At 33.5% G+C, this 19,564-nt stretch overlaps 1 protein-coding gene across 3 annotated transcripts in view; it reads right to left on the reverse strand.

Annotated features, from left to right (window-relative positions):
- Positions 1–5,499: 5,499 nt before the first annotated feature.
- Positions 5,500–19,564, reverse strand: part of LOC145239877 (uncharacterized) — a 236,404-nt gene continuing 222,339 nt past the window's right edge. For all 3 annotated transcript variants that reach the window (XM_080103473.1, XM_080103472.1, XM_080103471.1), the window contains exons 5-6: positions 12,366–12,440; positions 5,500–7,860 (exon numbers count right to left, since the gene is read on the reverse strand). In XM_080103473.1, the coding sequence (XP_079959599.1) occupies positions 7,649–7,860; positions 12,366–12,440 (287 nt within the window). In that variant the 3' untranslated portion in view covers positions 5,500–7,648. The remainder of the gene's footprint in view (positions 7,861–12,365; positions 12,441–19,564) is intronic.

Below are 19,564 nucleotides of genomic sequence, written 5' to 3' on the forward strand. Positions count from 1 at the left end.
AATAAAATATTTGCTTTCTTTGATAATACATAAGTGTTTGATTTCTTTTTTTTGTTCCGTAATAACACAAAAAGTATGAAACCTAAAAAATATTTTAAAATATATTGTTTATAATTTTAACAAATATTATGGGGGTATGTAGTCACCTTTAAAAACAATCTCCTTCAAGAACGGTAATAAAATGTGTTTTTAATCGATATTTATTCAATAATGGATCAGTTTTCCTACCTAGCAAAAATGAATGAATTTTCCGGGTTCGAGTTTTCCGGGCACAGTTAAAAATGGTATTCTAAATAGTAACATTATTATTTAGAAATTTATTTGTAACAATGGGAGGGGGCATTGTTAATATTTTGGGCTTACATCCTTTTCTCATTTTGCCTATCAATCATCGACTATTTTCAACTGCTTATGAAAACTTTCATATAGCATGTTGTATACCAACAACGAACTGAAACAATCTGGCTTTGTTTTAAATGAAAAGAAATCTTTTCTTGTCTTATAATTTTTAATCAATTACAAGGAAAACATTTAAGAAAAAATATACGGGGAGATTTCCCGGGCATTTACGTAATAATTTGAAAATTTACAAAAAAAAAAAAAAAAAAAAAGTCTCTAATATCTATAAAATATAAAGAAATCGAAATTGGAATCGGAAATTTAGAACAGAATCGGTAATTGGATTGGAATCATCTCATCACTAGTATTAACTCAGAAAAGCAGTCACACAAGAAATCGGAACTGTGCCTGATCTGGAGTTTTTGATCAACAAGAATTCAAATTCTTCTTGCAAAAAATTAGTATCTCTTTAAACAAGAGTTCATTGGTCAGAGATGACCCTCCTTTCCCAAAGTAGTGGTTCTATAAATGCAAGGTTCCCTGCTATGGTTATAACCCACTTTAATTTTGTCAAAAATAATGACTGCCTATATATGAGACATCCTAGGCATTAGTTTTTTGATGCCCATTGATTGGAAACTAAGTGGGTATCTGTGTGATCAACTCTAGGTGACACTAGTGTCTATATATATATTCCAGTTGATGGATAGCTGAAATTAGTTAGGTTTGTCTGACAGTCAGTTGGTTTTATTTGGCCCACAGAAACAGATAGCCTGTTTAGTTTTAACTTGATCAGGTTAAGAATTTTCATTTACAAGTTTGGTGTTCAGTAGAAGAATACAAGTATTATGGTAACCTCCAGAGAATAAAAGTGCATAATCGAATGTGATGGTAAGAAACACAAACATAAAAATGTTAAAATAATATTTTTAAATATTTCATGTTTAAAATTGCAAGTATTTTTTTTATAATAGTGTAGTGACTAATAGGCAATCAACAATTCCACTGCTATTACACCACCATGATGTTGCTTGCACGGGCACTGATAAGGCTGAACTGTTTGCCCAGGTGTTTGTCTTGAACTCCACCTTGGATTCCATAAACCACTCCCTCCACAAATTTCCCACTGTGGACTGACGCCCATCCTCAACATGATCATCACCCTTTTTCAAGTCTGAGGTATCATAAAAATCCTTGATACCACCAAAGCATGTGGACGTGATCTTATCCCTGATAATAAGGAACTGCTGTGCTGAGCTGACCCCTATTCTTTTCAAACTCCTCAACAAATGCTGTGTCAAATTTTGCTTCCCTGATAATTGAGAAATTTCCTCTGTGGTACAGTCTTCAAGAATTCTGGTGAAAGAACCAATACGCAAAATTATCATCTCATCAGTCTTCCTTTCTTTGATAGAATCTTTGAATCATTAATCAAGTTAGTGATAGTTCATTAATGTTAAACTTCTTTTTGGCAAACAGTATGAATTTAGGCAAGCCTGTTCTATTTTGATGTCTTAACTCTCAGAATACATGCCATACACTGAATAAGGTTGATAATGCCAGGATAGTAATGCTTAATATATCCAACATTCACCAAGGCTGCTGGCTAGAAGGTAGGCTCCCTTTACAGTGCTAGAAAACTTTCTTGCCTGTATCTTATATTTCTACAAAGCAACCATCCAGCCATGCAGGAACCACTAGCCTTCCCTCTTGGATAGGATTGAAAAGAAAAAAAAAAAGAGAAAAGTTTCCACATCACCACAATGTTGCATCCCTGTACATTGTTTCATAAGTATTTCCATGGAATGTGCTCCAATGAACTTGCACTGGTGCTCCCCTCGACAAGCAGCAAAATCCTACATCTTCACTGTTGAGGTTCCCAGATGAGAGAAGGCTTTCTACTCTAACAGCTTCTCTCTAATGATAAAAATCTAATTTTCACAAATTGTCAGAATAAATAGCTCTGTTCTTATAAAAGAAAACGTTGAGCACTTATTGTGTCAAAAGAATAAAAAAAAAATAATGTATGTACCATGTGTACCACAAACATTTTCGATTCTTTGTTGAGTCATCTAAAAGTGACAAAAACAAGTGAACAAAAAAGTAAAGATAAGTTCAATAAGCAGTCAAAGAACATGCATTTGAAACCAGTTCAACATCAAAAGAACAAACCAGTGCAGTTCCAAGAGAGACATTATGAATTAAAATTCTGGAATACTTGAATTAGTGTCACAAGATTAATTATAGTAGGTTATGCATTTGAAAATGTTACTGCTTTCATACATAATGTTCTGAATTCTTAAGTTGTTGACTTTTAATAAAGATAGCATTGAATATCCTTAATCAAAAAAAAATGTTTTCAGAATGTATTACTTTCATGTTATTAACTAAAATTTGTCTTAGAGGCAAGGTAGTCAGGTCTATGTAAATGTTGGTAAATTGAGCTGGAGTTTACAAGATGCATAGTAAGTCAAAAAGAGTTGTGGTTGTAAAACCAATGTAGCCATTTGCTTAATTATTGTAAGAGCTTAATTATTTCAAAAGGCATTTAAACTTAGAAATAACATTGGTTCTTTCTAATTTTTTATGGAGTTGGGGAGAAGTTTTTTTTTTTTTTTTTACAAAGTTTTCGGTCTGAAATGTATAGTAGTAAATAACATGTCTAATTTTATTATTGTCAGTTGGGGACATGCATTGGTGGACAATATTTTTATGGCTTTTTCTCTAATTTTAAGCTTAGTTGCATTTGGTTACAATAGCATAGATTAGTATAGTTTGAGCTACGGTGTTGGTTATTGATATTATCTGTAGCAGTATTTTTTTAAGTTTCAAATCTTTAATTATATTTGCTCATCAATGATATAATTAGAGAATCCATTATTTCAATTCAATAAATAGTGATTTTTTGGGGAGTGTAGGATTAAGGAGATTAATTTTGTATGCCTTAGATTTTTAACAATGGACATTTTGTAGTAATAGTAACATTTGTTCTTGCAATTTAAGGAACTAAAATTGAAGCTAATTTTCATACTTTTTTCTTTTTAAATAGTAATGACTAGGGCTATGACAACAGCATATTCTTTTCATTTGTTTTAACTCTCGAGTATATATCAGACACAGTTAAATACAGTTAATCAACCAAGAACCACATCATTCTATATAAAAGCATATAAGATATCAATGGATACACACTCAAGAGTCAAAACAATGAAAAGAATATGCTGTTGTCATAGCCCTAGTAATGACCCACCTCTTACCAAGGTCAAAGGCCACTCAAGGATAAGGGTTAATTAGTGGTGTTTGGAGAATGAATAATACTATCAACAGTAGCTGCAATAGGTAGAATTTGATTATTTAAACTTCGACAAATATTTGTTGACATTAGACTTGAAGACAACCATGTTGTAGTCAGCAAGAAAAGGAAAAAAACAAACAAAAGCATAATACTTTTAAGTGTTATGTTACATACACTTGTGCCCGATATTATTCATACCCCTCGGATCTTTGAGATTTCTATAAGAATATTGCTCAAACCAGAAGGTAGACAATATTAAAGGGATTTCAAACAATAAATCAAGCATAAGCATTTAATTTAAACTCAACAAATAAATAAATTATGCAAGTTTGAAACATTATACAAAGAAAAACAATAATGGCACTAGTTCAAAATTATTCATACCTCTCTTACTAATAGTCAATAGCATGCCCTTTATTCTTAATAACTGCCTGTAACCGTTTTGGATATTTATCAACAAGGTTTTTACAAGCATCAACACTGATTTTTGACCATTCTTCAATGCAGTAGTTCTCTTAATCCCTCAAATTTCTAGGTTTCCGCTTTTTAACCTCAGTTTTCAATATGTGCCAGAGGTTTTCGATAGGGTTCAGGTCGGGACTCTGGCTAGGCCATTCCAAAACATTAATTTGATTATCCTCAAACCATTTCTTGACTATTTTGGCAGTATGTTTTGGATTATTATCCTGTTGAAGGACCCAGTTTGGTCCTAAATGGAGCTTCTCCGCATCCTGTCTAATGTTTTTCTGGAGTATCTCCAAATATTGCTCCTTCTTCATGGTTCCATCTATCTTGACCAAACTACCTGGACCACTAGCCGAAAAGGAGCCCCAAAACATTAGGCTACCACCACCATGTTTCACCGTGGGTATGGTGTTCTTTGGGTTGTAAGCTTCTCCTTTCTTCCTCCAAACGTAAGAAGCATCCATATGGCCAAACAATTCAATTTTTGTTTCGTCAGTCCACAAAATACTTGAGAAAACGGACTCTGGAGAATTCACATGGGTCCTAGCAAACTTTAGACGTGCTGCAAGGTGTTTTCCGGTGTGCAATGGAGTCCTTCTTGGTCTTCTTCCTTTCAGACCATTTTCATGCAGAGTCCTTTGCAATGTTTGCCTTGATATTTTTATGCCAGAAGACTCCAGATTTTCTAAAATGTCCTTAGTAGTGGTGGTTGGATTTGCATTAACACTTCTTACAATATTCCTGGTGGCTCTAGCAGACAGTTTCCTTTTCCTTCCTCTACCAATCAAGTTGTTTGTTGTGTGGTTGCTCTGGAATTTTTTGATGATGCTCTGTACTGTTGCTGTAGGGACCTCAAATTTCTTGGAAATTGACTTGTAACCTAAACCATCCTTATGTGAATTCACAATTTTAGTCCTAAGATCATTACTAAGCTCTTTTTTCTTCCCCATTCTAATAATTTTTATTCTTTTATTGGTTTTCAGTTGATATCATTTTAATTTCTGAAAAAATGCAAAAAACGCAATGAAATTAATCAAAGGTTGTATAAAAGCATTCAAAATAAGAATCAAACAGGAAACAAACAGTCAGAAACTCGATTAATACTGAAAAAATAAGGGGGTATGATTATTTTTGAACATTGCAGATTTTATAAATAGCTGTATATTTCTTTTATTACAAGTATCCCGAGATTTTAAAATGACGAAAATGATCAGAAGAGGTTTATTAAGAATATGTATCAATATGGACGTAAACAATAAATTCTTACAAAGTTACACCTAATAAACTCAATTTTCAAGGGGGGGGTATGAATAATATCGGGCACAAGTGTATGTGCAAATCAAGCAAAAAAGTGACAAATCAAAGAATCAGTAAGAGGAAATGAAACAAAGAAGTCAAGATTTATGCGAAATCAATTCAAAGAGAAATTTTATTCGACAGATAGAAATCATTGGATCTCTTTGAATGATTAAGGGTCTCTGTTCATGAATGAGGCGGACATCGCTTTATGTATGCATGGGTGGTGGGTGTGTGCATCTGTCCGATCGTGTAGAGAAACAAACATGGTTTGAGCATTTTCACATTTTGGAGATAAGTGTGTAATTATGCACGTTTGTATTTAATGTTTGCATGTAACAAGTATATACAAAGATTATGTGAATATGCAAAGGTATTACCAATTCGTGTGCATGTGTGTGTGCGCGCGCATATATGTTTGTTGGTTCTGGAAGTTGGCTTATAAAGGACAGACTGCTTGATATTAAGGTTAGAGCAAATATAAATATGAGTGTAGATGTGGGAATCAACATTTAATGATAATTGCCAATATCACGCAATTGGGATCAGAGTGTAGTACATTCTGATGATCCAAAAATATAAAGCTAACATTTATCAGGAAGTGTTGATGTTTCCATGTCTACAGACACACGGATTACATTAACATGTTTAGAATTTGACATATTGGATTGGTACGCTGGTTTTGGATCTATCATTGGAAAAGCAAGTAGACGATATGACGAGACACGCATATCAAAACTCATCATCGACCAGCAAATCAAATCATCCCGACAAGTATTCTTTTAAAAAAATCAGACTTTTACTTATGGAAGGCAATGATAACATAATATTGTATATTACTTCCATTTCTCCTGAAGATTAGCCCAATCTAATAATACTGCACCAGCAGTAATAATATGGTCATATGCATATAATTTCAATGGCCTTTCATATTATTGTTCTCTTTGTTCCTTCTTCTGTTGGATTCTTCACCGCTCTGTTTCTTTTTCTCTATCCAATGTTATTGATGTTGAAGGTGTGCAGAATAGAGTCTGGTCTGCGAATTTCAAGTGCCTATGGCGGTATCAAAATTTTGAATGAAATCCTGGTTGGAGGTATTTAGTTCTCTCCCACTATAATGAACTTGAGCAGGGCCAGAAAGTGGAATTGAGAAGCCTAGGCAAACCAGTCGGCATTTCTTGGAAAGGACGCCTCCTGCAATTAGCAATAAACTAACCCTTCTCAAAAAGAAAAAGTAAAGCCTGGAGGGGTGGCTCCTAGAACTGCACAGAACTAACATCCCACGGTGATCAAGAGGGACCAAAGCGTTACAGGAATGCCCTAATCTCTATTGATTTTGGGGTTGAGTTCTGGTTGGATATATAAATGTATGCACATCTCAGTTGAGGGTAACTGAGGAAAGGGTATGGCCGAAGAAGACTGAGTGACTTGGTCAAAAATGACTTCAAGTAATGGCACATCGAAAAATAATCATATGGGAAAAAAACCCACTGTGTTGCCATGGCCAACATGAAAAGCACATCTGCTGTGAAAAAGACATGCTAAACGATGATAAAGAATGCATCCACGGAGGCCTGTCTTAAATTCACTTTATTAGGCGAGCGCTCTGGAAGGAGGAAGAGTAAAAAAAAAAAGTTATTCAAGTCATCCATAATGATAAAAATATAATTTTCACAAATTACTGTCAGAATTAATAGCTCTGTTCTTATAAAAGAAAGCATTGAGTGCCTTTTTTTTTTTTTTTTTTTTTTTTTTTTACATTAAAAAAATTTTTTTTTTAATGAAAACAGAGCTTAATATTTAAATAAAATATGGAGTGGTAATAATAATAATGTTGGTCCACTATGTTTTTACATTCATACATATCTTCAGTGAGATAAAACGTGAAAAAATTTAAACAGACTCAAAAGAGCATGAAGTTAGTAGATTGTTAGCCCATATCATTTAAATAAATTATGTTATTACGCACATTTCTTTGAGTCAATTTAAATTTAAAAACAGATATGTACATATCAGGTGACATTCACCCCAAGAAATGCATTGACATGGAAACAGTTTGTAATATTGTAGTGGACCTGTAATATTATGTAATATATATAAATGTATATATATATATGACATACATATGCACACACAGAGCATGAAAAGAAAAAAAAAATCTGTATCTTTGGGCTAGAGTGTTTTTTTTTTGTGTGACTGAAAGACAGAATTAAGTCTTTTATTGCTGTGGCAACTTTTTTTTTTTAGCTCAGTTTATGAAGACACACTGGAAGACTGCTGCAAAGGTGAGGCTGGCCTTAACGTGTCACAGTTATTCTCTTTCTCAGCCTTGATCCGGTGCCAAGTGTCTCCAAGAGCCTTGGTAAAGTGGTCATCAACAGAATCTGTGGATTCATCCCTTTTCGCTTTGATGGCAGACCAAGTACTGTTGCCAAGAGATTTGGCAAAGTGATCATCTACAGAAGCTGAAAAAAGAAAAAAAAAGTCATTTTTTTTTTTTTTCCTAATCTGAAAATATATCAATCGATATAAAATTATTATATCTAGCCTATATGAAATTTCTTAAGTAAAATTTTATGAAGAATTTGATGATGGTATTGTATATTATTTATAATAAAAAAATTTAACCATATAATGAGATCTACATTTACTCAGGATATCAATGAGAATCATAATATGTACGAGTTAACAATGAGTTGCCTGTCTATTTAATTTGCCTTACTTTCAAAAGATAAATATTCCACATATTCGGATCACCGCATGTTGCTTTCACTTTTCAGTATAAAAATAGCAAAACTGGATTCGAACCAGATGTAAACGTCACCGTCAATTATCCCGCAGTAAAATGATTTGACCTCATTAAAAACTGGGGAATAGTGTGATGTTTGACATTCACTTTTTAATCGTTCTTACATTGACTGTCGCTGTAGCGCAGGTGTTCAGGCTCAGCCTATGGCCCTCAAGACTCCGGGTTTGAGCCAACCCGTCACCAACCCCCCCCCCATTTTTAAAATTGCTGTTTTTTTATCGTTTTTCTATATTTAAACAGGGTTATATTTACTTTTTGTTCTTCTTTAACCCCCCCCCCTACCTACAAGCACCCGGGCAATGCCGGGTACCCCCCGCCAGTCATTCAATAAAGTAGAATGAAATCCTTTTGATAGAGTTGAATATAGAATAGATAATCTTCCAAGTTTTCATAAAAGTCATAACAAAATAAACTCCCTAATAATTCACCTTTAAGAATTCTACAATTACAACATTCCTCTTCACTATTAACTTTCTTATTACTATTTCGGTTGTTGTTATTCTGGTTTGAGTTATTATCATTGTTAATTTTTAAAAAATTTTTTTACATTAGGCGTCACTACTTATCAAGGCCGATAGGCCACTCAAGGATAAGGGTTAAAGATTGTACAGTAGTCAAAAGGACAAATGGTTACATTGTTGTTTTTCTTAGTGTTATGCGTATTGTTTAAGAAAGCAAATGCTCGTCAAAAATCGAGTGGAAGCAAGTACAACAGGCCAGTACACATAGAAATGTAGAAAACCACTGAATGAGAAATTTGAAATTTTAAACTTTAAAGACCTCACCAAAACTTATTAAACTTAAGTGAAATAGCCAAGAACTGTATACATAGAATAAACTTTACTTTAAGATAACAATATATAAAATAAAATAAGTACGTCAAACACCTACATGTTAAAATAAGGTCATCTATTAATTCGACACTTCCTAGTGCTGTTTGCATTCAGTGTAATATCTGATTTATAATGTAGGGAAGTATTTCTTATTTGAGCTTTCTTTGGTAAATATTGTGACTTGATTAGGCATTTATTTTATAGTGGACAAAGTGCACAAATTCTACAATTACAACATCTATTTTCATTATTAACTTTCTTATTACTATAACACTATTTTAATGCATCGGGAAGCACCAGATTACCTTGCTTATGGGCTAAGAGTTAGGTGTGATCAGGGGTGTTGCTACGAGGCCAAAACGTCTTATATACACAGAGAAATGATAGAATATGTTTTTGTTGAGTTACTGTAGAGAAAAATTGATTTCTCAATGAAATAGACAGGTATGAGTCAGAAGTCTAGCTGAGAGACCAGAAAAATTTTAGAAATAAGCCATGTGTCTTGTATCAGGCAGGAGACCACCTCCTAGATGATGGCTAAAATAACTTTGATGACGAGAGAGTGAAAATGAGTTCAGAAGGGGGAAAAAAAAAAAAAAAAAAAAGAATTGGGATCGGAATTTGCTTGCAAAAGTATTAAACGAAATTAGGGGGGAAAAAGGAAAAAGAGGGGGGAAAAAGGGAAAAAAAGGGGGGAAAAAGGGAAAAAAGGGGGGAAAAAGGGAAAAAAAGGGGGAAAAAGGGAAAAAAAAGGGGGAAAAAGGGAAAAAAGGGGGGAAAAAGGGAAAAAAAGGGGGGAAAAAGGAAAAAAAGGGGGGAAAAAGGGAAAAAAAAGGGGGGAAAAAGGGAAAAAAAAGGGGGGAAAAAGGGAAAAAAAAGGGGGGAAAAAGGGAAAAAAAGGGGGGAAAAAGGGAAAAAAAGGGGGGAAAAAGGGAAAAAAAAGGGGGGAAAAAGGGAAAAAAGGGGGGAAAAAGGAAAAAAAGGGGGAAAAAGGAAAAAAAGGGGGAAAAAGGAAAAAAAGGGGGAAAAAGGAAAAAAAGGGGGGAAGAAGGAAAAAAAGGGGGGAAAAAGGAAAAAAAGGGGGGAAAAAAGGAAAAAAAGGGGGAAAAAGCAAAAAAAAGGGGGGAAAAAGCAAAAAAAGGGGGAAAAAGGAAAAAAGGGGGAAAAAGGAAAAAAGGGGGAAAAAGGAAAAAAGGGGGAAAAAGGAAAAAAGGGGGAAAAAGGAAAAAAGGGGGAAAAAGGAAAAAAGGGGGAAAAAGGAAAAAAGGGAAAAAAAGAGGAAAAAGGAAAAAAGGGGGAAAAGGAAAAAAGGGGGAAAAAGGAAAAAAGGGGGGAAAAAGGAAAAAAGGGGGGAAAAAGGAAAAAAGGGGGGAAAAAGGAAAAAAGGGGGAAAAAGGAAAAAGGGGGGAAAAAGGAAAAAAAGGGGGAAAAAGGAAAAAAGGGGGGGAAAAAGAAAAAAAAAGGGGGGAAAAAGAAAAAAAAGGGGGGAAAAAGAAAAAAAAGGGGGGAAAAGGGAAAAAAGGGGGGAAAAGGGAAAAAAGGGGGGAAAAAGGAAAAAAGGGGGGGAAAAAGGAAAAAAGGGGGGAAAAAGGAAAAAAAGGGGGGAAAAGGAAAAAAGGGGGGAAAAGGAAAAAAGGGGGGAAAAAGGAAAAAAGGGGGGAAAAAGGAAAAAAGGGGGAAAAGGAAAAAAGGGGGGAAAAAGGAAAAAGGGGGGAAAAGGAAAAAAGGGGGGGAAAAAGGAAAAAAGGGGGGAAAAAGGAAAAAAGGGGGAAAAAGAAAAAAAAGGGGGGAAAAAGAAAAAAAAGGGGGGAAAAAGGGAAAAAAGGGGGAAAAGGGGGAAAAAAGGAAAAAAGGGGGGAAAAAGGAAAAAAAAGGGGGGAAAAGAAAAAAAAAGAAAAAGGGGGAAAAGAAAAAAGGGGGAAAAAGAAAAAAAAGGGGGGAAAAAGAAAAAAGGGGGGAAAAAGAAAAAAGGGGGAAAAAGAAAAGGGGGGAAAAAGAAAAAAGGGGGGAAAAAGAAAAAAGGGGGAAAAAAGAAAAAAGGGGGGAAAAAGAAAAAAGAAAAAAGGGAGAAAAAAGAAAAAAAAAAGAAAAGAAATGAGAATAGAAGAAGATGGGTTAATCTCCAGATAAGAGAGAAGAACAGAATGATCTCAAAGAGATAGAAGGTAGATTTAGGGTTTCTATAAAACTTTTTGTTTAGCAGATAAGAGACTTGCCTGCTAGCCTCAGATGAGGCAAGTCAGCTTTTTGGGCTGACTGCTCAGGACTGAGATCCCTGAAAGAAACTGTTTGAAAGAATTCAAGTTGAAAATCCTGCATCTTGAAACAGTTTATTGTTGAGTTCAAAGATGCTGAGAAGTTTAATTTTTCTTGCATGATTGTAGCTGAAATTACCTTATGCAATAATTATTTTCATTTATATGAAAGTGAGCTCTGAAGTTTTGATTGATTGCTTTGATCTTTAGAAGATAATCCAGTTAATTTACAGTTCTACCCTGAAACTTAACGCCCAAATTGCAGCTACAAAAGGTTCATGTCTGCTGATCAGTGCACCTGTGAGAGAAGAACTGACAACGAACAGCCAAGATATTGCCACCCGGATTTAGGGTTGTCATGTTTTGTGTGCTCAGAGCATCAGACCAGTGAGTGTCTGGTTACATTTTGAAAGTGTCCATTACAAGATGAAGATAAAAGTGTAGCCACTGGGACTTGGGATTAGCCTGTATTTAGAGGCTGGTTTCAGCCTGGTTACATTAATTAGTCCTGTGATGAAGGATTGTGCGACCCCACTCCAGACATGGTTACATTACTATTTGAGTGATTGCTATTAGGGTTTGGGTTATTACTATTTTTAGTGGTTATATTTTGTTTATCTTAGTGTTATTTTTATTGTTACTATATGGGTTACTTTTTTATGCATTTTCTAATTTTTACTCTACTGCCCTCATTTAGTATTTTGCTATTATGTTTTAATTATCATTTCTAAGATTTTGCATGTGTTGACAGAAAATATATTACAAAGTAAAACATTTTTAAAATTTGTTAAAAATAATTTTCAAGGTTTAAAACTTTTTCACATTTTTACAAAAGTCTATTTTAAAAAGAAAATAAAATGTGTGTGTATGTGCATATATGCAAGCAATAAATATCAAATTTACAAATTTTACCATGGTTGACACTTTATGTGTAATTTTGGTTTAAAAAAATTGTATATTCTCTCATTTCGATTGACTATATAATAAAAATTATTAATTTCCTTTTTCCCTATCAAATGACTTATACGTTATTCATTTCTAACATTCAATAGTAAGCAAAAAGTGTTACTTACGACCATTATCTTGTGTTGAGAGAAGAATCAAACGCCGATTACATAAATTGTCAGGTTCTGAATCACTGGAACCAACTAGAAAAGAAAAATGAAACATGATTTATATAAATCATAAGAAAATTCATGGTAGAAAATAAAAATATTTATTAATCTATCAAAATAAAGAATAATCCTGAGCCCATGCATTTTCAAAGAAATTCTTTTCGTTAGCATAAATTTGATGGATTCATAATTATTGTAATTTATTCAAATTTTATTTTCATCATCTCATTTGTTAATTGCTCTATCTAGTATACCGAGTTTTTTTTTTTATTATCTCAATAGGTGCTAATATAAAGACAATATTTAGCCTTGTGATTATATAAGAACAAGTAGTTAATAAAACATGTTAAAAACACTTTGAAAAACAGTTAACATATTTTATTTTAAAAAGGAAACACAAAATAAGTGGACAGTCCTTAATCCGGAGTTTCAAAGAAATACTTTCCTTCTCATCAGAGGGTAGGATTTAGCAAAATGCAGGATCGGAATTTGCTTGCAAAAGTATTTAATGAAACTAGAAGTCATAGATCTTACTTGGTAACAAATAGTGAATCAGAGGGAATAGGGTGAAGAAAAAGGCGATTTCACGTGAATGGATAGTCTGGTGAAGGGTAAAATATCCAATAACGGTAAAAGTTAAAAATCCAAAAAGTTGGTTAAATTTCCATTTGCACAAGTAAAATCCAAGGGAATCGCAGAATTGGAAGATGGTGCAAAGTAATCCAAAAAGGCTAATGTTTACAGGGAACATGAACTGTATTATATACGTTGAGAGCATTGCCAAGGCTACTGCAAAGAAGGTGGGCTCTCTACCATGCCAGAAAATTACTTACGCCTGAAAGTATCCTGTACCTCTATAAGGCAACCATTCGCCCATGTATGGAGTATTGCTGTCACATTTGGGCTGGTGCATCTGCTGCTTGTCTCTTACTCCTGGACAGGGTTCAAAAGAGAGTCGCCAACCTGATAGGTCCTGAACTATCATCTAAGCTTCAGCCCGTCTCATCGACGAAATGTTGCATCCCTCTGCCTGTTCTACAAATACTTTAATGGTGGTTGCTCTGACAAACTGTAAGCACTTGTACCTCCTCGACGTGACTACCTCCCGACAAACCCGATAAGCAACTAAATCCCACCCCTTTACAGTAGAGATCCCTAGGTGTAAGAAAGCCTTTTACTCCAATAGTTTCTTCCCCAGAACTGCAAGTCTTTGGAACTCTCTTCCGGGATATTGCTTTCCCAACTGTACTGATATGCAGAAGTTCAAGTGTAATGTGAACAAACATCTTTCTACTCATCTCCCTTCATAATGCCCCCGCAAATTGTCCCCGAATAGTAGACCCCTACTTCAAAGTGGCACTTGCCTTGTTTGGGGTGAAGATTGAATAAAAAAAAAAAAAAAAAAAAAAAAAAAAGTTATGCAATTCCCTTTGATTTTACTTGTGGAAATGGAAATTTAACCAACTTTTTTACTGTAACTCTTATTTCATTTTATATATATATATATATATATATATATATATATATATATATATATATATAAATAAAAGCAGATCGCCTGGCGTTGCCTGGTTGTAAAATACACTTAAATATATTTTAATTTATGCAGACATTGTATTTATTATTATAGAGAAATTCTCTATTGATTATTATATTGTACCCAATATATATATATATATAGTAATGATTTCAAAAGTTAAAAAAAAAAAAAAAGCAAAAAAATTGGTGCCATCAGTTGGAATCAAAACTAAAGCATTCTGTGCTCCAATCATAGTTGTTATTTAGCACTTCAACTTTTGTCGTTACTATCTGGTGATAGCTCAGATAGATAAGAAATGCTAAAAATTAAGCGACTTCAAGCTGAAAATATATATGTACACATGTTCAGAAGTTAGTCGATTTTCTCCTGCCAAGGTCAACTGTTTTTTTTTTTAATTTTTTTTTTTTTAATTTTTGACCCCCATAGCAGCTATTTTTAAGGGCTAAAAACCAAATCACAAGTGTTTCTAATGTCTAAATATCCTATATATCAAGTTTCCCGTCTGTAGAATAAATATTCAGAGAGGAGTTTGGTAGAGACGTTTCATACACATACACCAACAAGGGCACACATTATATATATATATATATATATATATATATATATATATATATATATATGTCAATGTGCTAGAACGTTTTCATCCTAAATTCTATGCAATTATACATGTAGAAAATTTGCATAAAAAGAATTAAGCATAATAATCATCTTATAAGAAACCATAAAAATGAATAATTAATTAATGAATGCTCGTTTTTCAAAGAAATATGCAAATTAGTTAATCTTAATGAAGTCGCTAGCATATACATGATTAGGCATATTAAGTTCATTTTAATTTTTTAAATATAAAAAGTAGGCTTTTAATATTAATGCCAGAGCGAGGAAAAAACTGAACTTTATAAGTATGTAGACATGTGTGTGTGTAAGATTTCACACTGAAGAACAGTGGTACAGCAAAACAGCTATTTGTGGATGAATATTTGCACCTTACTCGCCATGTGTTGAGCGCTTTGCTAATGAAAATTACTGACTCCCACTTAGCATAAATGCACAGTCAAGATCATGGTCATGACTGAAATTAAGTTATATTTTGGATTCATATGATGGTTTTAGTCGATCTAGATTTGTTAGCTTAAGTGATATTGGGTGGGAATTGATAAACATGAAACGTAATGCCCAGTGAAGAAAACAAAAAAAATTTTCAGAAAAAAAGGGTCTGCAGGAAGGTGAATAGGAAATGAAAGTGTTATTGATTGAAAGAGAGGATGTGAGGCAATGTATATATCAAATGAGATGGGGAAACAGTTTTTTTGTAACACTATTTCTAGTACTAAGCGATGCTGGATTGCCTCGCTAAGCAAACTAAGCAAGTCAAGCAGAATCATTTTATGGGTTGACACTGTCAAAAATCCCAGATGGTCCGAGGAATGATGAAATATTTTTTTTTTTGAGATATTAGAAAAATAAATATCTCAATAATAAACAGAAATAACAATCAAATTGGTATCGGCAAGAGGGATTGTCAACTGCCAGGCCATCTGTTTTATATTTGTAAAACAGAAAGCTTTTTGTGGAGAATGAATTTAGGGAAAAGAAAAATTTAAAAATAGCATGTTTACTTTCCTAGGTTGGATTTGATAAGGAGGTTGTGAACACATATCTATAGGAGACCTCCCAGAAAGTTGACATGATAACAAAAAAAATAACTTAAATGATGCTAAAACATTTGTTTGATTTTATGGCATGTCAACCCTTTCGGTCATTTTATGTCAATTATCTATGGGTTTAAGAGACTTATTTTCTGCTCTAGTTTTTGATAAAGGTTAATTTTTTAAGGTATAAAAGTATGGTGTGGGGTTGTTTTTTGAAATAGATCCTTAACGTTTTTTTTTCTTTGTATAGAGTATCTCTCGTTATAAAATCAGTGCAATCAATTTTAATGCGAGTAAAGTTTGACACGGCATACACATTGGTTGATCCTAATTTTTCAAAAGATATGAGTTGGTCAAATGAATATGGCCCATTTTTATTCTTGTCAGTGTGACTTTCTTTTGTTTCTTCTTTTTAATTTTTGATTGTCATTTTCATATTTGTTGGGAAATTTATTCCAGTACATTTGCCATTTTCCCCCTGTATATGCATTGATAGTTTTTTTAAGGTCTGAGTGAGGGATTTTCAAATTTGGATCTGTTGGGATTTTTAAGGTAGCTTTTATTGCTGAATCAGCCGATTCATTTCCTTGGATGCCAGTATTACTTCATATCTCTAATAGAAAAAAAAACCTGGACTGGATTCTTGGTAGCATTCAAACATTCTCCGCTCTAACACATTTTGTCCGGTTCTTGAGAATTTGACTCGACTCAACTCCTGACCTCTTCACTACTGGCCTTATATTATCTCATTCATATGCAAATTAAGACGTGATTAAACCTGATGATTTGTCGCCTTTTCGTGTCCCATCGGTCGGGTTTCGTGTTCGCACATACCTCCCTTGGCAGCCCGTCTCTGTGACTGCAGCCACATTACAATTTTCCCTACAATATCTAGCAGAAAATTTCTTTTTGACTGTTAGCTTTTGGAGTAGTTTTGTTATTTGTTGTGTATCTTTTTGTTTGTAATTGCTTTTAAGGCTGATTGAAAGTCTGAAAAGATAATGTATTTGTGTTTTTTATTGTAGATTAGATTGAGTGCTAGGATTAGTGCATGCATTTCTTTTATTTTGGGAGATTTATCTGTTTTTGGCTGATTTATTTAGTACTGCAGCACTGGTTGTTGTACTTTTTGTTTGGACCCATCTGTGTAGATGTGTATGTGATCTGGGTATTTCTCTTTAATTTTGTCTAGACCATTATCGAAAGTTATTGGGTGGGTTTGTTTCTTTTTGTGTTTACTTAAGCATCTTGGGGGTTATTATTTTCCAGGAAGGGGTTTTGAAGAGGACAGTTTCATGAATTTTAGTTATATGTAGATTTGCTTCTTTGAAAATGGGTTTATTCTGAGTCCAAACCTTTTGATCATATTTTCTTTTTGTTCGAAGAGGTGTTTAGGAATTGTGTTTTAAGTAATACTGTGTGCTGGATTGGTGGGGTTGGCTGTTAATTTTGCATAGTATTTTAGTCCAAGGTTTTGGTTTCTAAGTTCTGGAGGCGTTTCATGCCCTTCTGCATAAAGACTTTCTACAGGAGAGGTTTGGAACACTCCTAGTGCAAGTATTACTCCAGAATGGCATATTATGTTGAGTATTTTTAAATATCATTTCCTAGTGGATTGGTAAATGATGTTGCCATAGTCTATTTTAGATCTTACTACTGCAGTTTGAGCAATGTGTTTGTTGGCTCCCCAATCTGTGTGGGTTATTACTTGTAGGAATTGCAGTGCTTTATTACATTTGGTTTTGATGTAATTGATGTGTAGTATAAAGTTTAATTTTCTGTCAAAAATGATTTCTAGGTGCTAGTGCTCATTTACAAATGGAATTTTTTCTCCTTCAATCTGTAGGGTTGAGTCACTGGAGTTTGCGTCGGTTACAGAAATGGATTCTTTTTGTTTTAGTTTTGGAAAATTTAAGACCATTTCTTGTTGCCCATTTATTAATTTTATTAATGTTGTGCTGTAATTTTCTCTCAATGATGGGAATGTATTTCGATCTGTAGCTGAGCAGTCATCTACATATAGGAAACTGTGGGTGTCAGTTCTTCCATGATGTTATGTTGTCTTCAGGTACTCCTCCTCCTTGATTCTGAAGGTTTGATAGAGTGGATCTTTTGTGTACTGAGAAGAATCTATCTTTAAGGAAGTTCTGGTTTGTATTACTGTACACACAGATTCGAAAAAGTTGTCAAAAAACAAATATATAACAAATAAATGTTATCAAAGCCAAGATAAGTTACTTTTCTACCTAACTGGATATGTTTTTAGTGTTTTTATTTAATGTAACATGTTTATTCAGCTCGAAAAACATACTGTGTTTACCGATGTATTGGAAAATTCAAAATGGCGCCCGACTCTTTTTAACACGGTAAGTTTGGGAAAAAGTGCTATAAATATAAAACTGGACAAAATACTGTTAGAAACTCGCTCAATATATATTACCGTGACATAAGTTGACATATATTCGGTGGTTTTTAATAGTATTTTGTCTAGTTTATTATTTATAACACCTTTTCCCGAACTTACCATGTTAAAGAGGGCGCCATTTTGAATTTTCCAATACATTGGTAAACAATGTATGTTTTTTGAGCTGAATAAACATGTTACATTGAATAAAAACACGAAAAATATATCTAGTTTGGTAGAAAAGTAACTTATCTTGCTTTTGATAACATTTATTTGTTATATATTTGTTTTTTTGAATCTATGTGTACAGTAATACAAACCCGGAAGTTCCTTATGAATTCAGGTAATCTCCTCCTAGTCCAATGTTGTGAAGATATTTTATGATGCCATGTTTTCAAGTAGTTTCATATGATTTCTCAAGATTAGTAAATATAGTTGTTATATATTTCTTATTAATGATGGCTTCTCTAATGTAATTTTTGAGGCTAGTGATATAGTCAATACATCCTAGACTTTTTTTTTTTATTTCCACATTGGGTTTTTGAAATCATGTTGTTGGTGTCTAAATACGATGTTAGACGGTGGTTGATTATCCTTTTGAATGTTTTGCATAGGCAACTTGCAAGAGTTATTAGTCTGTAGTTTTATGGGCTTCATTTATCTTTTCCCGTTTTGGGTATGGGTATTATTGTTGCTTGTTTCTATAGTCTTGGGAACTCGTTTCCCCGTATGTTGTTGTACATTTTTAGGAGTTTTATTGATTCAGACAGGATTTGTTTAAGCTCTAGTGCACTTCATCTGGTCCTAGAGCTGAGTAGTTTTTGCTGTAAGGCTTTTAGATTTTTGAAGTTTTTTTTGTGTTTTTCTTGAGATTTCTTAAGTATTTGAATGATTATTGAAGTGTTTTGATGATTTTTGACAAAGGTTTTAGCTTGTGTGTTATCAATGTCTTTTATCTGTTATTTTCTCGTTTTTTTATGAAGAGGTATATAACTGGGCTGGAATTATGTTTTCCAGATATTTTTCTGATCATTTATCAAATAGTTTTGGGTCTGGCAGGAGTGTTAATTTTGTTTCATGTTGCCAGCAGTTTCTTTTGGATTCTTTAATTACTTTTAGAGTTTTTTTTTTTCTCTTTGATGTTTGTATTCTATGAGGTTGTTAATTATTAGTTGATGTTTAAATTTACTTAAGGCTACTTTTTTTTTGTGTTTTGCATCCTGGATTGAACCATATTTTTTTTTGCTAGGAGGAACGATTTTTGGGATGCATTTTTTGGCTATTGTGAGGAGTACATGGGTGAATTTTTCTATTTCTTGGATTTGATGTTTTGTTGATTGTAGTAAGCAAAGTTTTTTTTCGCAATTTTGTCCATTCTGTTTTGTTTGTATTACATCTGGGTATAAAGTTTTTGGTGGTGTCATTGTGATTGATAGATCACTTCCATATGATTCTTCATAACTGCTCCATGTATAATCCATGAAGCTTAGTGGGTCACACATGGTGAGATCAATGCCACTTGTTGATCCACTTGTTGGATTTCTGTATGTGGGATTCTTTT

Source organism: Euprymna scolopes, chromosome 19, assembly GCF_053919585.1.
Source record: "Euprymna scolopes isolate OS-2025 chromosome 19, ASM5391958v1, whole genome shotgun sequence".
In the NCBI taxonomy this organism is placed as follows: Eukaryota; Metazoa; Mollusca; class Cephalopoda; order Sepiida; family Sepiolidae; genus Euprymna; species Euprymna scolopes.